General features: G+C 49.6%; 1 protein-coding gene across 1 annotated transcript; it reads left to right on the top strand.

The window, feature by feature from the left end:
* Window positions 1-5764: 5764 nt before the first annotated feature.
* PRDM14 (PR/SET domain 14) lies at window positions 5765-13281 on the top strand. Its single transcript, XM_065629955.1, has 7 exons — window positions 5765-6305; window positions 6644-6703; window positions 6784-6941; window positions 7124-7394; window positions 8935-9137; window positions 10813-10914; window positions 13054-13281. The coding sequence occupies exons 1-7, from the start codon at window positions 5765-5767 to the stop codon at window positions 13279-13281; spliced, it is 1563 nt and encodes a 520-aa protein (XP_065486027.1).
* The last annotated feature ends 1390 nt before the right edge of the window (window positions 13282-14671 follow it).

Genomic DNA, 14671 nt, shown 5'->3' with positions numbered 1-14671 from the left:
CCACATCCCCCAGCCTGGGCAGGGACCCCAGGTCCCTGGGGGCTGAGCTCCAGCAGCCGGGCAGGAGAGTCCTGGGCTGGGGCTGCTGGAGGAGGCTGCTGCTTCTCACATCCCTTAGTTGTTTTGTAGCCAGCAGGATCTGGATGAGCTGTGAGTATTCCTGGGATTAAATGTATATAATCCTCATGTGATGGCACACCAATCTGTTGTTAATATGCCTTTAGTGTTACATTTGTAAGCCAACTTCTAGAGCATTATGAGGGCACCCAAACAGGACCAGTGTTATTATAGTCAATCCTCAGGTTAATTGGAACAAGTGGATTGGAAAATAGATGTTTATAGAAGAACAAGAAGAGTTGTAAATGGCTGAAGCTGAAGGCCTAGTGATCCAAATTTGTAGTGTGGAGGATGAAACAAGAGGTTTGCCAGAGTATGAACAAGACCTCCTCCTGTAAGTAACAGATCACTTCCAACCATGAACTAGATAAACGGTGTTTGCTATAAAGGAGAAGGGAAACTGAGAGAATCAGGCTAAGGCTGAGCTCTCTACAATTTGAATTTTCAAAGTTGGGGAAAATTGGGTAGAAAAGGAAATGCACAGTTTCAAAGGAACAGCCTCAGCTTACAGAGATTTGAACCTGATAAAGCCGAGTAGTAGAACCGAGTAGTACAGAGGAAATTGGTGAATTATGGTGGAAAAATGTCATCTAACTCTGCAAATAATGTACCTAGAGAAAATGTGAATCTCCTGTGGCTCCTGTCATTAGACAAATGCATACCATTCTGTTTGTGCACAAGAGGTGGTTGGGCAGGACAACCCAGGGTCAACTAGTATGACTGTCAGCGGCACAAGAGGTCCATGTGTCTAAGGATGCCTGGATAACTCCCTGGTCCAATGGGATATATGTTTTTTTACTTCCTCCTCCCCTGAGGAGCGTGAACCCTTCTGGGGATCATTAAAAGATTCTAGCTTTAAGAACAGCATTTTGGGCACAGGCGACAGGCCAGGTGACAGTTTCAATGCCATCCAACACAGTGTTCCCCCCACATCACTGAGCAGCAGCACTCACTGGTGAAGGGGGGTCTGTGCAGGGCTGAGATAACATTTAGACCCTCTGGAGAGTCAAGGGTCAGGCTCATTCACCAGAGCTGCAGGAACTTTGCTTTAAATATTTCAGTTCATACTGAATACACTCTAAATAAACTACTCAGCCACCACTCACTGAGGTATTTAAGGACGAAGAAGGTGGAAAAACTGAGACAACCCCCAGCCGCATACAGCTGCCGAGGAGGTGGAGTTGCTCCAGCTCCTCTGATGCGCCCAGGGATTTGTCCCTAGGAGATGTTCCTGAGAAGATAGTGCAGGAGAGGTGGAGAAACTCACCTATTGCTCTAAAAATGTCTCTCCCACCCCGGTTTCAGGCTATAGTTCACTTCATCACTTCACGTGAATTGTACTACAGCTACTCAGGAGGCTGGAACGACCCACAGTGAACCTGGCCAGAGTAACTTACCAAGCTCCCTGCAAACTGCAGGGCAAGAGGCTTTGAGAGACAAGAAGAAGAAGAACAACAACAAATATTCCTGCTCTTGTTCATGTGCCCACTCAGTGGCCCACCCCAGCAAAGCAGGAGGATTACGACTGTATAACAGGATTTGTTTGCTCCAAATTTTAGATTAGCTCGCTACAACTTATTCTTGCATGCATATATATTCTTAAGTTATTTGTCTATTCTCAATCTATTTGGAATAGAATGAAAGCAATGGATTGCTTTAGTGAGGTCACTGAGCTAATGATGACATCATTAAAATGCTGCTATGTCTAAAGATATGGCTAATACTGGAAAAGGAAAGTTGACGCACTTTAATGCGTGATTTCCCTTTATTTAGTAGTCCACCTCAGCAGAGGCTGTTAACTCTGCTGCTCCCTGTCCTCTCCTATAGCCATAGCAATAAACTGCTTCTGCTCTGACCTGATTTAAATTGTAACTTGGATTATTTCCACGACAGCATCTGGTGCTGTGACTGGGATTCCCACGTCTGTGCTTGTCAGTGCAAGTGCTGGGGCACAGGGAGCCCACAGGTGGGAAGCTGGACATCAGGGTCTGCTGTGGCACTACAGTCTTCAGAGGATCAGAGGACTGCTCGTAGGTGTAACCTGTGTGTTTGGGAAGGTGTAGGAGGCAGAGCACTTTAAGTCTGGAGTAAGGCCGATGTAGAGTGGGAGTAAGAGTGATGATGAAGACTTTGTGTCCAAACTGAGAGGCAGATGGGAGGGCTTGGGATGCAATTTTTTGAATCAAAAAATCTGGATTGATCCAAGGAGATGACATCTGAGGCCACTTAGGTGACTGAATGCTATGCAAGTGACCTGCAGGAGTGTCCCTCCCTGCTTGTCTTGAATGTGCATCCCCACATCCCTGTGGAGAAGGAATACCCTCTACAACCCTTCAGTGAGGGAGAGAAGCTGATAGACTGCTGATTACTTTATAACAAGCCATAAAATCATAACAAAATCCCAAAGGAAAAGGAGAGCAGTACTTCAGCAGACAAAAAGCCAAATGCTGTAAGCACATGAACATTGCTGCTGGTCATGGCTCCCTGCTCTGATGGGGAGATGATGGCAAGAGGCTGTCAAGAGCCCTGTGCTCTGGGTGGGTGGCTCTGGCCTGGGGAACATCTGTAAGGTGCCACTGAGCAAGGTGCCAAATACTAGGAGCCGCTCCTGGTCTGGCAGCCAGGGGCTGCTGGGCAGTGACAGAGTCCCCAGGGCTCGTTTTAAGCCTCTTCTTTCTGTAGCCATAATTTCAGAGTCAATTTTCATTTCACAGCAGGGTTGCTCCACACTAAGGGGTGCCCAGCTGAACCGAGTGTGTGTGAGACGGAGATTTCCTCTCCAAGTGAATCAGTGTTTCTGTTTTCCCTCCTTTTTCCCAGGCAGCAGAGGCAAGCTATTTCCCTGGCCAGGCTGAAAACACACATCAGCACGTCAAAAGCACGTCAAAAGTGGGTTTATTTTTATGGAGCTGCTCCCCGACGTGCCATGGTGAGCAAAACCAACACCCAGCTTGTTTTGGCGGCCGAATTTCCAGTCATTCCCAGTAAAGGGCCGGAGCATCCTGCCCTTCTGCCCTTCTGCTCCCCTCAACATCTCTCCTCGAGGTCGGGATTTTTTTAATGTAATAAATGCCTCTAACCTCTGAGGGGATGAAAGCCTCTAAAGATTATCTGCAACATAACGACAATGGTTCCTCAAAGCCCTTTTCTTCTCCTGGGCTGTGTGTCATTGGGCTTCTAGAAAAAAATATATTTTTATTCTGGGCATGTTTACAATTTAACTAATGATGAGAATTTTAAAATCTCACATTTTGTTTCTCTTCATTTTTCCAAAATCTCCTGTGTGAACATGTCTCTTCCACAAGCCCATTTTCCTGTGCTGTGATACCTGGGCACAGGGTAGCCAGAAGATTCCAGGTTATCTGACAACACTTACTTTCTAGGAATAAGTCAAACTTTTCTGTACAATTGAGGCTTCAAGGCTTATTCCTGTAAATCTGATTAATTCTGGTACTACTTTTAAGCTACTGATGCTGCATCAATAAAACCATGTTAAGCTGCCTGCCTGAAACTGTTTCCTAAAGCAATGCAGCAGCATCAGTTCTGTCTTACAAATAACAGAGTTTTGGAACAACTCTGAGAAAGTTTAAAAAAAAAAAAAAAAAGTTATAATAAAAAAAAGATCAGGCTATTTAAGCTAAGGGACTCTCTCCAGCAAGTTTCAGAAGGCTGCATTCCTACCTTCTCCCTAAGCCTCCTGTGCATATTGGCTGCCTCTGGTGTATTCAGTACTTTTGTATTGCAAATGGAGGCTAGGATGGACAATGAGGTTGTAGGCAGGGGAATTAGCCCAATACATTTAATACAAAGTAAGTAAATGTTCAAACTCAAGTTTGGGGACAAAGCTGTGCTGGGCTAAGTATGGAAGGAGTCTTGGGAGGTGGGAGAGCCTGGATCAGTTCTGGGTCTCCCTTCGGAGTGATTTGTGTTTGCTGTCTTATTGTTTATGTCCTGAGTGAAAAAAATAAGGGGAAGTTCCAAATAAAAGCTTTTGGTAGGGAGGAATTACAGTGCCTGAGGTCCTGTGCTCTGAATACCGTCATTCCCTCAGGCCACTGGCAATTCTTTCTCAAACTCTCTGTTTCAGAGCACTTCACTCAGGCCAGGTAAGAAATAAGGACTGAAGGAGGACTTCACCTTAGGTCAAGTGCGGTCGGCGATTGTGTCTGGAGCCACAGTCCCTCTGTCTGAGACTGCTTAGAGTGATTCCTGATACATCCCTTCTTTGGGATGAAGGCAATACTTTGCAACAGATCACATGGAGCTACGGTAATGAATTTTTTTTAGCACACCATAACCACTCAAATGGCATCTAAACCTCCAGGAGTCAGACCTGGCCGTGTTTGTTCCCCACTCCAGCTATGTCTGTGTGCAGTCTGGCTCATGCTGTGCTGTGCCCCAGGAAGCCCTATGCTGCCTTGCTCTGCGAGAGACCCAGGGGTGCAAGCCCCCAGGCTCTCTCACTCCATCCTCTCCCTCCACACCTGAATGCACAGTGTCACCCACTCAAGGGAGGGCTCTGCAGTAATCTATCCTGCTCATGCTCTGCCTGCCATAGGGTTTTGTCTTGGACTTAAGATTTCTCCATCTCCCTGCACGAGCAGGGATGATATCCTGCAATGGCAAGGTGCATACCTGGGCCCCTGGGATCCTGCAGCCCCTTTCAGGTTCCTTTTTGGTGGCAATTGCAGCATGTATCCACCAGGGAGGAGAGGATATTAGAAGGAGAAAGTCTACAAAAAACAGGATTAAACCTTGCAGAAGGGAATCACCCGTGACTTCTGCAAGGGGCAAGGGCCAGCTGTCTTCCCCTGGTCCCATTTTGGGCTGGTCCTGGCACAGGCCTGGTCATGGAGCCCGTGAAATCCCAGCAGGAGCTCAGTTTCCTGCCAGGCACCCAACAGGCAACCCCAACCTAAAGCAAAATCACCTCAGCGATGCCCGTGAAACAACAGCGGCTGACAGCATGCTGCTGTGTGTTCAAGTCATCAGAGTGTCTGGGGTGTTTTTAGATTTTCCACATCCAAAATGCACACCTGCAACCCCCGAGGCACTTTGCAGGGGCTGTGGGTCGTGCTGGGGAGCACGGAGGCACGCAGTCAGGGTGCTCACCCACTGCAGTAGGTGCTCATCCGTGGGGAGCATCGCTCCCGCACCCCGGCCTCCTGTTCGGGGAAGAGGCAGAGCCCACCCGGGCTGCGGTCCGGCCCGTCGGGCGCGCCTTAGAGAGGCGAAGGGCAGAGGCGGCAGCGGGGTAGGTGGGTCTGGGAGGCTTAGGCCTCCCCCTCCCCCCCGACACCGCCAGCCTCGACGTGGAGAGGGGCGGCCCGGCCCCTGCAGGAGTAGCCGCGGCTCCGCCCCAGGGTAGGGGTGCCCGTCGAGGCAGCCCCCCTCGCCCGCCCCCGGAGCCGCGCGATCCCTGGGGCGAGCCGCCTCCGCCCGGCCTCCCTCCCTGCCCTCCCCGGGCGCATATAGCCGCGGGGGGCCGGCGGGGGCTGGCCCGCTAGCCCCGACGGCGCCGGGCGGCGGAGGGCAGTGAGCGGCGGCTCCCGCGCCTCCATCCCGCCCTGCAGCGAGACCCCGCGCCGGCGGCACCCAGGTGGCCGCCCCTCCACTTCCCGGCACCTCCTTCCCTTCCCGGCCCGGCATGGCTCTGTCCCTGGCCGGCGAGTCGGTCCCCGGAGACGGCGGAGACGTGCTCGGGATGAGCCCCGCCAGCCTCGCTGCCTACTACTCCCCTTTCCTCCCTCCCGCCCAGTACTTCGAGACGGCCCCCGACTTCTTCCAGCCCCTGAAATCCCTGGGCGGGCTGGTCCCCGCCTCCCCGTCTCTGCCCCCCTTCAGCTTCAGCAGGGTCCCCGCTTTCCTGAGCCAGCCGCCCCCCTTACCCGCCGACCCCTTCCCCGGCCGCCCCCTACCCCTATATGCCAAGCCGCCGGCCCCCTTTCCCCCCAAGGAGGGCTCACCCCTGGAGGCGGGGGCCCCGGGCTCTTGCCCGCCGCCCTACCCGAGCCCGCCGCGCAGGGCTGCCGGCAGCCCGGGGGCCGGCGGGCCGGTGGGGCAGAGCTACAGGTACCACTTCACCGAGGAGGAGCTCAACGCGGTGCTGTACGGGGCGCTCCGGAGCAGCCAGGTGGCCGGGACCCTGCATGCCATCTCAGGGCTACGGGTGACCCCCGCCAGCCCGGGTAAGGGGATCTCCGGCGTGTGCGCAAGCGGCTGCCAGCGGCGAGAGGGGCACGGGGTGACACCGAGCGGAAGGTCGCTCCTTGCGGCCGGGTGTGCGGTGGGGTCTGGGGACGGTCCTCAAAGGGATGCAGGCGGTCCCGCGGCGGCCAGGCTCACCGGGCGCCGCCAGGGGCACGTCGGGCTTTCCTTCCCAGCGTCTTTCTCGCGTTATGAGCCCACATCGGGGAAGATCCTGGGGGGTAGTCCGGCTGTGGCCAGTGTCGGGGGCGGCAGGACCCAGTCCCTCTGCCCTGCACCTGCACGGCGCCGGGCTGAAGAAGTGGTCCCTCTTCTGCAGGTGCTGCGGACTCTTCCTCTGCCCCGCTGCTCGACCGGGACTCGCTGCAGCTGCCCGAAGGTAGGGGCCCGGCGCTGCCTGCGCCCCCCGCCGCGCCCAGCCGCGGCCGAGCCGCGCTCAGCCCGCCCTGTCCCCTGCAGGGCTCTCGGTGCTGCGGGTGGTGTACGGGGACGTGTCTCAGCTCGGAGTCTTCTGCACGGACCCCATTCCCAAAGGAGTCCGCTTCGGCCCTTTCCAAGGCAAAGTGGTCAACACCAGCGAGATCAAGACTTACGACGACAACTCGTTGATGTGGGAGGTAGTGAAGGCACCGGCGGGCTCCCTCTGCACCCCTTAACGGGGCCGAGCAGAGGCTTTCGGCTGCCCCTCTCCCGTAGCCTGCAAGAGGGGCTCGGCCAGATGTGGGTGGTGGGGTTTGTGCAAAGGGGACGTGCGCGGGAAGGATCGGTCAAACCTGATCCGGTTCTGGATGCCTTCCAGATCTTTGAATACGGGCGCTTAAGCCACTTCATCGACGGCAAGGGCGCCTCTGGCAACTGGATGTCCCTGGTGAACTGTGCCAGGTTCCCCGAGGAGCAGAATCTGACGGCTATCCAGTGTCAGGGGCAGATTTTCTACGAGAGCTGCAAGGAAATCTTGCCGAAGCAAGAGCTGCTGGTGTGGTACGGCGATTGCTATGTGCAGTTCCTGGGCATCCCCATCAGCCTGAAGGGCATACCGGAGGGGAAGAGAGCCCCGCAGCACCCCGAAGGTGAGCCTGCCGGAGACCCCTCGAGGGCCACTGCCCCTTCTTCCAATGGACCCGTGTCTGGCCGGGATTAGATTCGCGTTAAGGGAGGTAAAAGAACTCGGGTATCACCTTTTTTCCGGCTGTATTTTACTTTGAACGCTTCCCACTCCCTGCTGTGAGCCGGTGGCAGGGTGACTGGCGCTGCCCGCGGGGACGCTCTAGGGTGGCGGTGGCCCCACAGCCCTGCTCCCGGGGGTCTGTCTTCCCTCCCATATGGGGAGCCGACCCTCGCCCTCCCCTCGCAGCCTCCCGCACTCCAAAGCAGCAACTTCCCCTCGGCACCGGGGAGCCCGGGGATTGCAGCGAGGGCTGCTGCCAGCTCTGAGCAAGAGGCACCCCTTGCACCCCTTTCCACCCCGGCAGCTTGCTCCCAGCTCGCCTTTCCTCGGCGAATTCAAAGGGTTCAGCTGACGATTGTAAAACATCTGGCGGTGCTGGGCTGAACTTGCGTCGGCTCCGCGGCACCGTTCTTCCAAGTGGGGCCCGTTTTGGAAGGGGAGGGACTTTCGGGGGGAATTCCTTGTTTTGGTCCTGTTTTGTCCTCTTGACTTGATTATATTTTTCCTGCAATTAACACTCTGAGTAAATGGGGCACGCTGAAGTCGTTTTGATTCGATAATGCTGATATTGGTTGCAGAAGAAATGCCAAATGCACTTACGCCGCGAGTAATTCTGCTTATAATGTGCAGAAAGGATGATCTTCTTATAAGCAAAGCTTACATATGAAGAAAACAGATTCGTGGCAATGCAGGGAAAGCTGGAGAGGTTGAGGGATCGGTGGACTGGGTGCAGCAGTAAGAGAGAGAAGCGTTTGGCAAATTGGCACGGAAATTTTTGTAGTTGTTGTCTTGAGGTGCCTGGTTCAGATAGCTGGCGAATTGTTCATTTTATTTAAAGGCTTAAGTCAAAGTCACTGTTATTAAAGGCAGAAAAGGGTGTGTAAACGTTTGAAAAATGTCCTGTGTTCCCAAATTCAGCCGTTAAGAACAGTTCGAAATACAAAAGAAAACCAAATAAATGTGTTTTTGTTTTGCAGTGTTGTGAAAACGATAGAAAACATGCGCAATTTTTAGGGGAGAGAGGGGAGGTATGGGAGGTAAAATTTACGGACAATATTGATAATAAATACCTGGCAATGTTTCCTTGTGGGCAGATGCTTTTATGTGGGACTCTACTGGTTTTTTTCACATTCGCTCGCTCTGTATGGCGATACAAAGATGAAATCCTGTCTTTGGTGAAGTCAGTAGTTAAAAACAATAATTTTATCAGTTTGTGGACTCTGGGTTGACTGTCTCTGTTAGAAAGGCAAGTGGAGCAGTGTGTATGCTTAAGAGATTTGACATGTATTTTGTTAATATTGCCAGAATCCATTTACCATTATTACCTTCCCGGAGACCTAAAATTCTCCATCGGGTACCAGGTCTGACTAGGAGGCAGATCTGAAACGAGCCCCTTTTGCTGTGGTGTAACGGGAGGTGGCACTTTCCCTTCTGCTGTACAGAAGCCGGGGAGAGCTTTAAGTGTGAGCGCTGCGGCAAGGTTTTTGCCTACAAGTACTACCGAGACAAGCACCTCAAGTACACTCGCTGCGTGGACCAGGGGGACCGCAAATTTCCTTGTCACCTTTGTAACCGATCCTTTGAAAAAAGAGACAGGCTGAGGATCCATATTCTCCACGTTCATGAAAAGCACAGACCCCACAAGGTGAGCCTGCTCCTGGGTCTCTTCGCGGTTATTGGCTCTTCTAGGGAGGATAATTTAAGGAGTCTTTTGGCTGAGGTAAGATGTTGGTGTTCCTCCTGCAGTTCCCTGGTTGGACTGCTCTGCCTGCATAGGAAGAGTTTGTCTTGTGCAGCAGAGCTTAGTTGAAGAAATTTAATAGATTTATATTGGGAAAATAAACCCCACAGTCTCAGCGAGGGTTTGAAAAGAAACAATATTTCCCTTAGGCTTTTTTGGATGTTTGCATGTGGGTTTTGCTACTTTCCTTACACAGGGTGGGACTAGATTTGTTTAAAGCTGTTCCACTTGTCTGTGATCAGGAGAGACGATGTCTGATGTCCCTCACTCCCCCGCTCTTCAGTCTGAGAACGCACAGACATCTGTGTTGGACATACAACAAGGGTTAAAAGTTTTACATTCAACATGGAGCAGATTTTCAACTGATGGAAGCAAATCCTTGCTGGGATCTTGCCTCATCTCCAAATACCTCTCTGTAGTGCCACTTTTCTCCAGGAGCACTAGGAGTGGAAAATCAGCCCTTTCCTAAAGGTTTTGGAAGGGGCAAGTTCCAGTGTATGGCAGTTAAATCAGTCCCGAAAAATCCTCCAGATGTGAATTTTTCAGGAAAACCTTACATAACTAAATCAGCAATATTACAATGTCAGAATATTACATTGATTTAGTTATGGATGAAAAATATTCTATTAAATATGAGGCATTACTTATCATTATCATCATTATCATCACCTTCTGCTTTTTCTTTCCTTTCTTTCCTTTCCTAGAGCATTTCTTTTGAAATGCATACAAAAGTAATACTTTAGAACAGCAGGAATATTGCATTTATGTGAGAACAGTTCAACTCAAAAAGCAAAGATGGAAAATGTGTCAGAAACAAACAAACAAACAAGAACAAAACAAAACAAAAAAACAAAGACCTTTTTTCAAGACTGGTCACAGCCTAATTTGTGTTGAACTTATGAACAACTTCTTTCAAATTTTTTTTACAGGGAAAATTATGTTGGGGCTCATACAAATTGCACTAAATCAGTATAAGTCTCTCAAATGACTTCAGCCCCCTCTGAACTGCATTTTGTCCAGTTCCTGCTGCCTGCAGAGCACATACCATTGCAGGTCCTTGGGTCGCAGGATGCCGCTTGTGACTGATTTACCGTTTCTAAAAAATGGTTACTATTTTAAAAGGTTCCTTTAAATATTATTTTAGGAAGTTTTTCTTATTTGTTGAAGAAAAATTCTGAATAACAACTAGTGCTTCATTTGCATTTTTAAGAAAAAAATGGTTTTAAATTAATGTTCAGGTTTTGATTACTGAAAGTAAATATTTTCTATTAATGTTCTGAACTAGGATGCTTTAAAAAGCCTTAATGAAAGATTTTTAACCATGAACACAAAAAAGCTTTGAAATTTTGCATTATTTACCTTTTTTTAAAAAAAATATGTTTTTTAAACCAGATTAGAATTCTGACTGCATTTCAAATTGTTAGTGCTTGAATTACTACCATGCTTGTATATACATAAATACATGAATATGTGTATACAGGAAAACACATGCATGCATTAGCCACATATGTAGGGGTTTTTTAGCTATGCTGTTTTGTGCTTCTTTTTAACTTGATTTCCCCCCATTTTTTTTCCTCAGTGCTCAGTATGTGGGAAGAGCTTTTCTCAGTCCTCCAGCCTGAACAAACACATGAGGGTTCACTCTGGGGAACGCCCCTACAAATGTGTCTACTGCAACAAGGTGAGGCAAAGCCCCAGCTCACGCCTGCGCCCCAACTCATCCCTCTGTCTGTCCTCTGCTGTGCCCAGCATCACACTGCACCCGGGGAGGGTGGCTCTATTTTATTTGAAGAAAATATCTACTGTTTAAGTGAATATCCAGATGAGTATCTATTCTGGGTGCGGTCGTGTGTTGAAGTGACAGGGCAAACAGGGTCTGGACTCTACTTCTGTTCTCCATCTGATGTGGAATTTGTGTTCCATTCCAGCTTGGAGAGCTGTTGCAGGCATAAGGTCTAGGAAAGCTTGAGAGCATTTCAAATACCATCCAAGCCGCTCAGCTACATCAAGTATTCCGCTTTTTAGTCAGATACTTAGATTTTGATCTTCCTGACACTGCTTCTGGAGTGTGGTGAATAGATTTGGCCCATAAGCTGAACCTGCAAGTTATGATTTTGCGTGTGCTTACCTTGAAGTAACAGGGCCATTGATGTGCAACTGGGCACGGAGGTTGCATTTGAAAAAGAACATAAATAAAGCTATACAGCACTGATGAAAAATGTGCTCAGCTGTAACTGCTCTTCACAGGAGGGATGATTCAGGTGAGCTCTCCCTGTGAGAGCAACAACAGCTCTCCCAGCAGACAAAGGGTGGATGTGCAGGCTGCTGTTGGATGAATATCAGTAGGGCTCCAGGTGCTATAGAGTGTCCATCTAATGCAGAAGCACCGTCAGCATGTACTAAGGTGCTCCTGATTTTGAAGAGAGATGTTTTACTTATGGCTGGCTGGACTAACACAGAGCTGAGTGCCCTGTAGTAAAAAAGCTTAGAAGTAGCTCGTTTCAGCTATTATTTTCTTTTTCTCTCTCAGATATCCCAAACACTTGTAGGCAGTGTTTAGGATGAAATGCCATCCTTTAACCTTCCAGTTGAAGGAAGAGATGACAGAGCTTCACAGGTTGCTCTGTGAACAGATCTCTAGGATGCATGGCACCCTTGACCAGCCCCCGGTCATTCTGGTAGGACTGCTGCAGATTGGAGCAGATAAAACCATCAGTCCTTAGACTGCAGGATGCAGCTATCCTGGGACATAACCATCATTTCTGCAGCTGGGAAACCAGGCGCTGTTTTAAATCATCTTCACCTGCTCTTCCTATGCAGTTATGACTCATGATTACTCTTTGCCTCTTCTACCTCTAACCATGGCTATGGTCCGTGGCAGCTTTGCTTTCCCTGCTCCTTTGCTCACTATCATCTTGGTGACACCATGAGATTAAAGGAAAAGTGTTGGGCCAAGATCACCATTCTGGCCCTCTTGATATACCCCACCAGGGACTCTCCTGTAGGAATCTCAGAGCTGTTTGTGCTTGCAATAGTGAAAAATTACTTGTGATGGTTCAGCAATACAACAGTACTAAAGAGGATTTATTTTGTGTGGTCTGCAAATAGTCAAGGGCCTGAAAGTGTCTTCGGAAAAGAAAGAATGGGGAAAACACAGGAAACTTTGCAAGATTCCTGCTCCTCCTGGTGAGAGGGTTTTCTCCCCAGATGCAGGAGGAGTCTTTATGAGGGAGACAAAGCATAGCATGATTGTGTACATTTTACTGCTCAGGTGTGTGTGTGTGGAGGGAAACAGGCTGGAAAGTCTGGCTGAAGGAAGAGCAGAATACGATGGACTGATAAAAATGAAACCCCAAAAGATGGATACTAGATTGCATGGATGGATCCCAAGCCACTGTATGTGAACATGAAAGGGTTTAACTCTGAAATCAAAAATGGAAAGGAAAACCTGCATTATGTTTCCCAAACATAAACAAGCTGCAAAGCTAGTTAGGCCAGTATTGACTTCTTATCCTTTGACATGTAGAAGATATTTACTGGTGTCACAGGTTAGAAATCTTTCTCTCAGCTTTTTCTAACTCTGTGGACTCAGCCACATGTGTATAGCGATAGCTGTTGACTTCTGGTTTGCTGGGAGTTGTTTTCTTGGTTTTGTTTTTGTTTTTTTCTCCAATTATGTGAGGATTTGAGCTATTTGAGGACTTATTTCCAGGGTACAGTGCTTCTGCCGGGGTCTGGGTTAGCTGAACTTGGGGATTATCTGGGTGAAAGTAATTACTTTCAACTCCTTCTCCCCACTTTCTGATCCCTGCCCTTTCAGGCATTCACGGCATCCAGCATCCTGCGCACTCACATCCGCCAGCACTCAGGGGAGAAGCCCTTCAAGTGCAAGCATTGCGGCAAAGCCTTTGCCTCGCACGCAGCCCACGACAGCCACGTGCGCCGCACGCACAGCAAGGAGAAGGGCTGCACCTGCTCGGTGTGCGGCCAGCACTTCCCCGAGCCGGAGGATTACCAATTCCACCTGAAGATTCATGCTGCTCATTAGTCAAGAGCCCCATGGACGTGTCCTGGACTCACTCGTGTGTATTGGCTTATGTGCACGTGTTTGCGCTTGGTTGTGTGCACACCACAGGAGGTGAGATTTACCCTCGCAGCAACTCTGGGAATGGTCGATCTCTGGAGACTGGACATATTTCTGAGTGCAGGGGACAGGAGTTTTATCTCGCCCAGGTGCCCTGATACCACACCGGGGTGAAGTCCAACATGTGCTACCTCATCTTTCCCCTCCTCTCCTCCCATACCCTAATTTCCACAAAAGGAAAACACAGGCAGGAGGGAATTTCACCTCCCATGAACCTGTTGTGCACAAAAATCACTGTGAGGAGTGTTTCTGTGCCTCTAATGCACCACATCTATGGACTGCCTGGTGCAGTCCATACCAGAGCTTGTGTGAAGAACATTTTTGTCAAGTGCATTTCCAATTTAACCTGTTTTGTTTTGTTTGGGTGCATGACCAGGTATTGGCTCTACTTCTCCTTAATGTGTAAGCCTTTTAATGATGCACTATTTAAATGAGAACTGTCTCAGAGATACCGACTAATGGACCAGTATAGGGGCATTTAATTAATTCAGCTGCTGGGACATGAGGAGCTCCAGGACAGTGAGACTGACTCTTCCAGAGAATGCTGGACCCCGGTTAGCCCAGGGGGAGTGGGCCAGTATGAAGACAAGATAGCTGTGACCCTGTTGTGCCAGCTAGCAGAGTCAGTGGAGCTTAGCCCTGCCTTCTCACAGTTTAGAGAACCAAATGTGAAGATATTCCAAAGCACCGGTGAGGTCTTAAGGGGTTGCTAACAGTCAAGTGGCCTTGTAGAGGTGTTGCACTGTGGTCCTGGCACAGGCCAGGAGCAGGCCTGATGCCACCACTGGGCTCTTGTCTCTTGTAACCATCTCTTGTCTAGAAATTTGCCACTACTGGGACTTCTGGCCAGGTGGGAAACTGCAGTGAGTCCTGACATGAAAGCTGAGGTTCCCTCGCTTCCTCCTGCTGGCTCTATGCAGGATGGTTGCTGTAGCGTCCCTCCTGAATACTTTTAGTGTTCTACCATATATCAGTTATCAAGGCACAAAGGTTTTAAAAAGAGCTCTGTGATACTTTTGTTTAGGAAGTGGGGGAACCTTCTCCTACCCTAGATTTAAGATTTGAGGTGTAGGATAAACAATGCCAGGACTTCTCAGCCTCTAAAGCTCTGCATGTGAAATTGCCTTCCCAGCCTATGGGAATGCCTAAACCTCCATGGGAGGACTGGCAGGTTTCACCTTCCATTTCTCCCTGACCCTGCAAACAAGTCAGGAGCGATTTGTGTAGGTTTTCTGTTTATTTCTTCTTAGCAAAAGGGAAGTATTTTCTCATAAAAATGCTGGGGTTTCTTTTC

Source organism: Caloenas nicobarica, chromosome 2, assembly GCF_036013445.1.
Source record: "Caloenas nicobarica isolate bCalNic1 chromosome 2, bCalNic1.hap1, whole genome shotgun sequence".
Taxonomy (NCBI): domain Eukaryota; kingdom Metazoa; phylum Chordata; class Aves; order Columbiformes; family Columbidae; genus Caloenas; species Caloenas nicobarica.
This window is presented reverse-complemented; position numbering and strand designations above follow the sequence as displayed.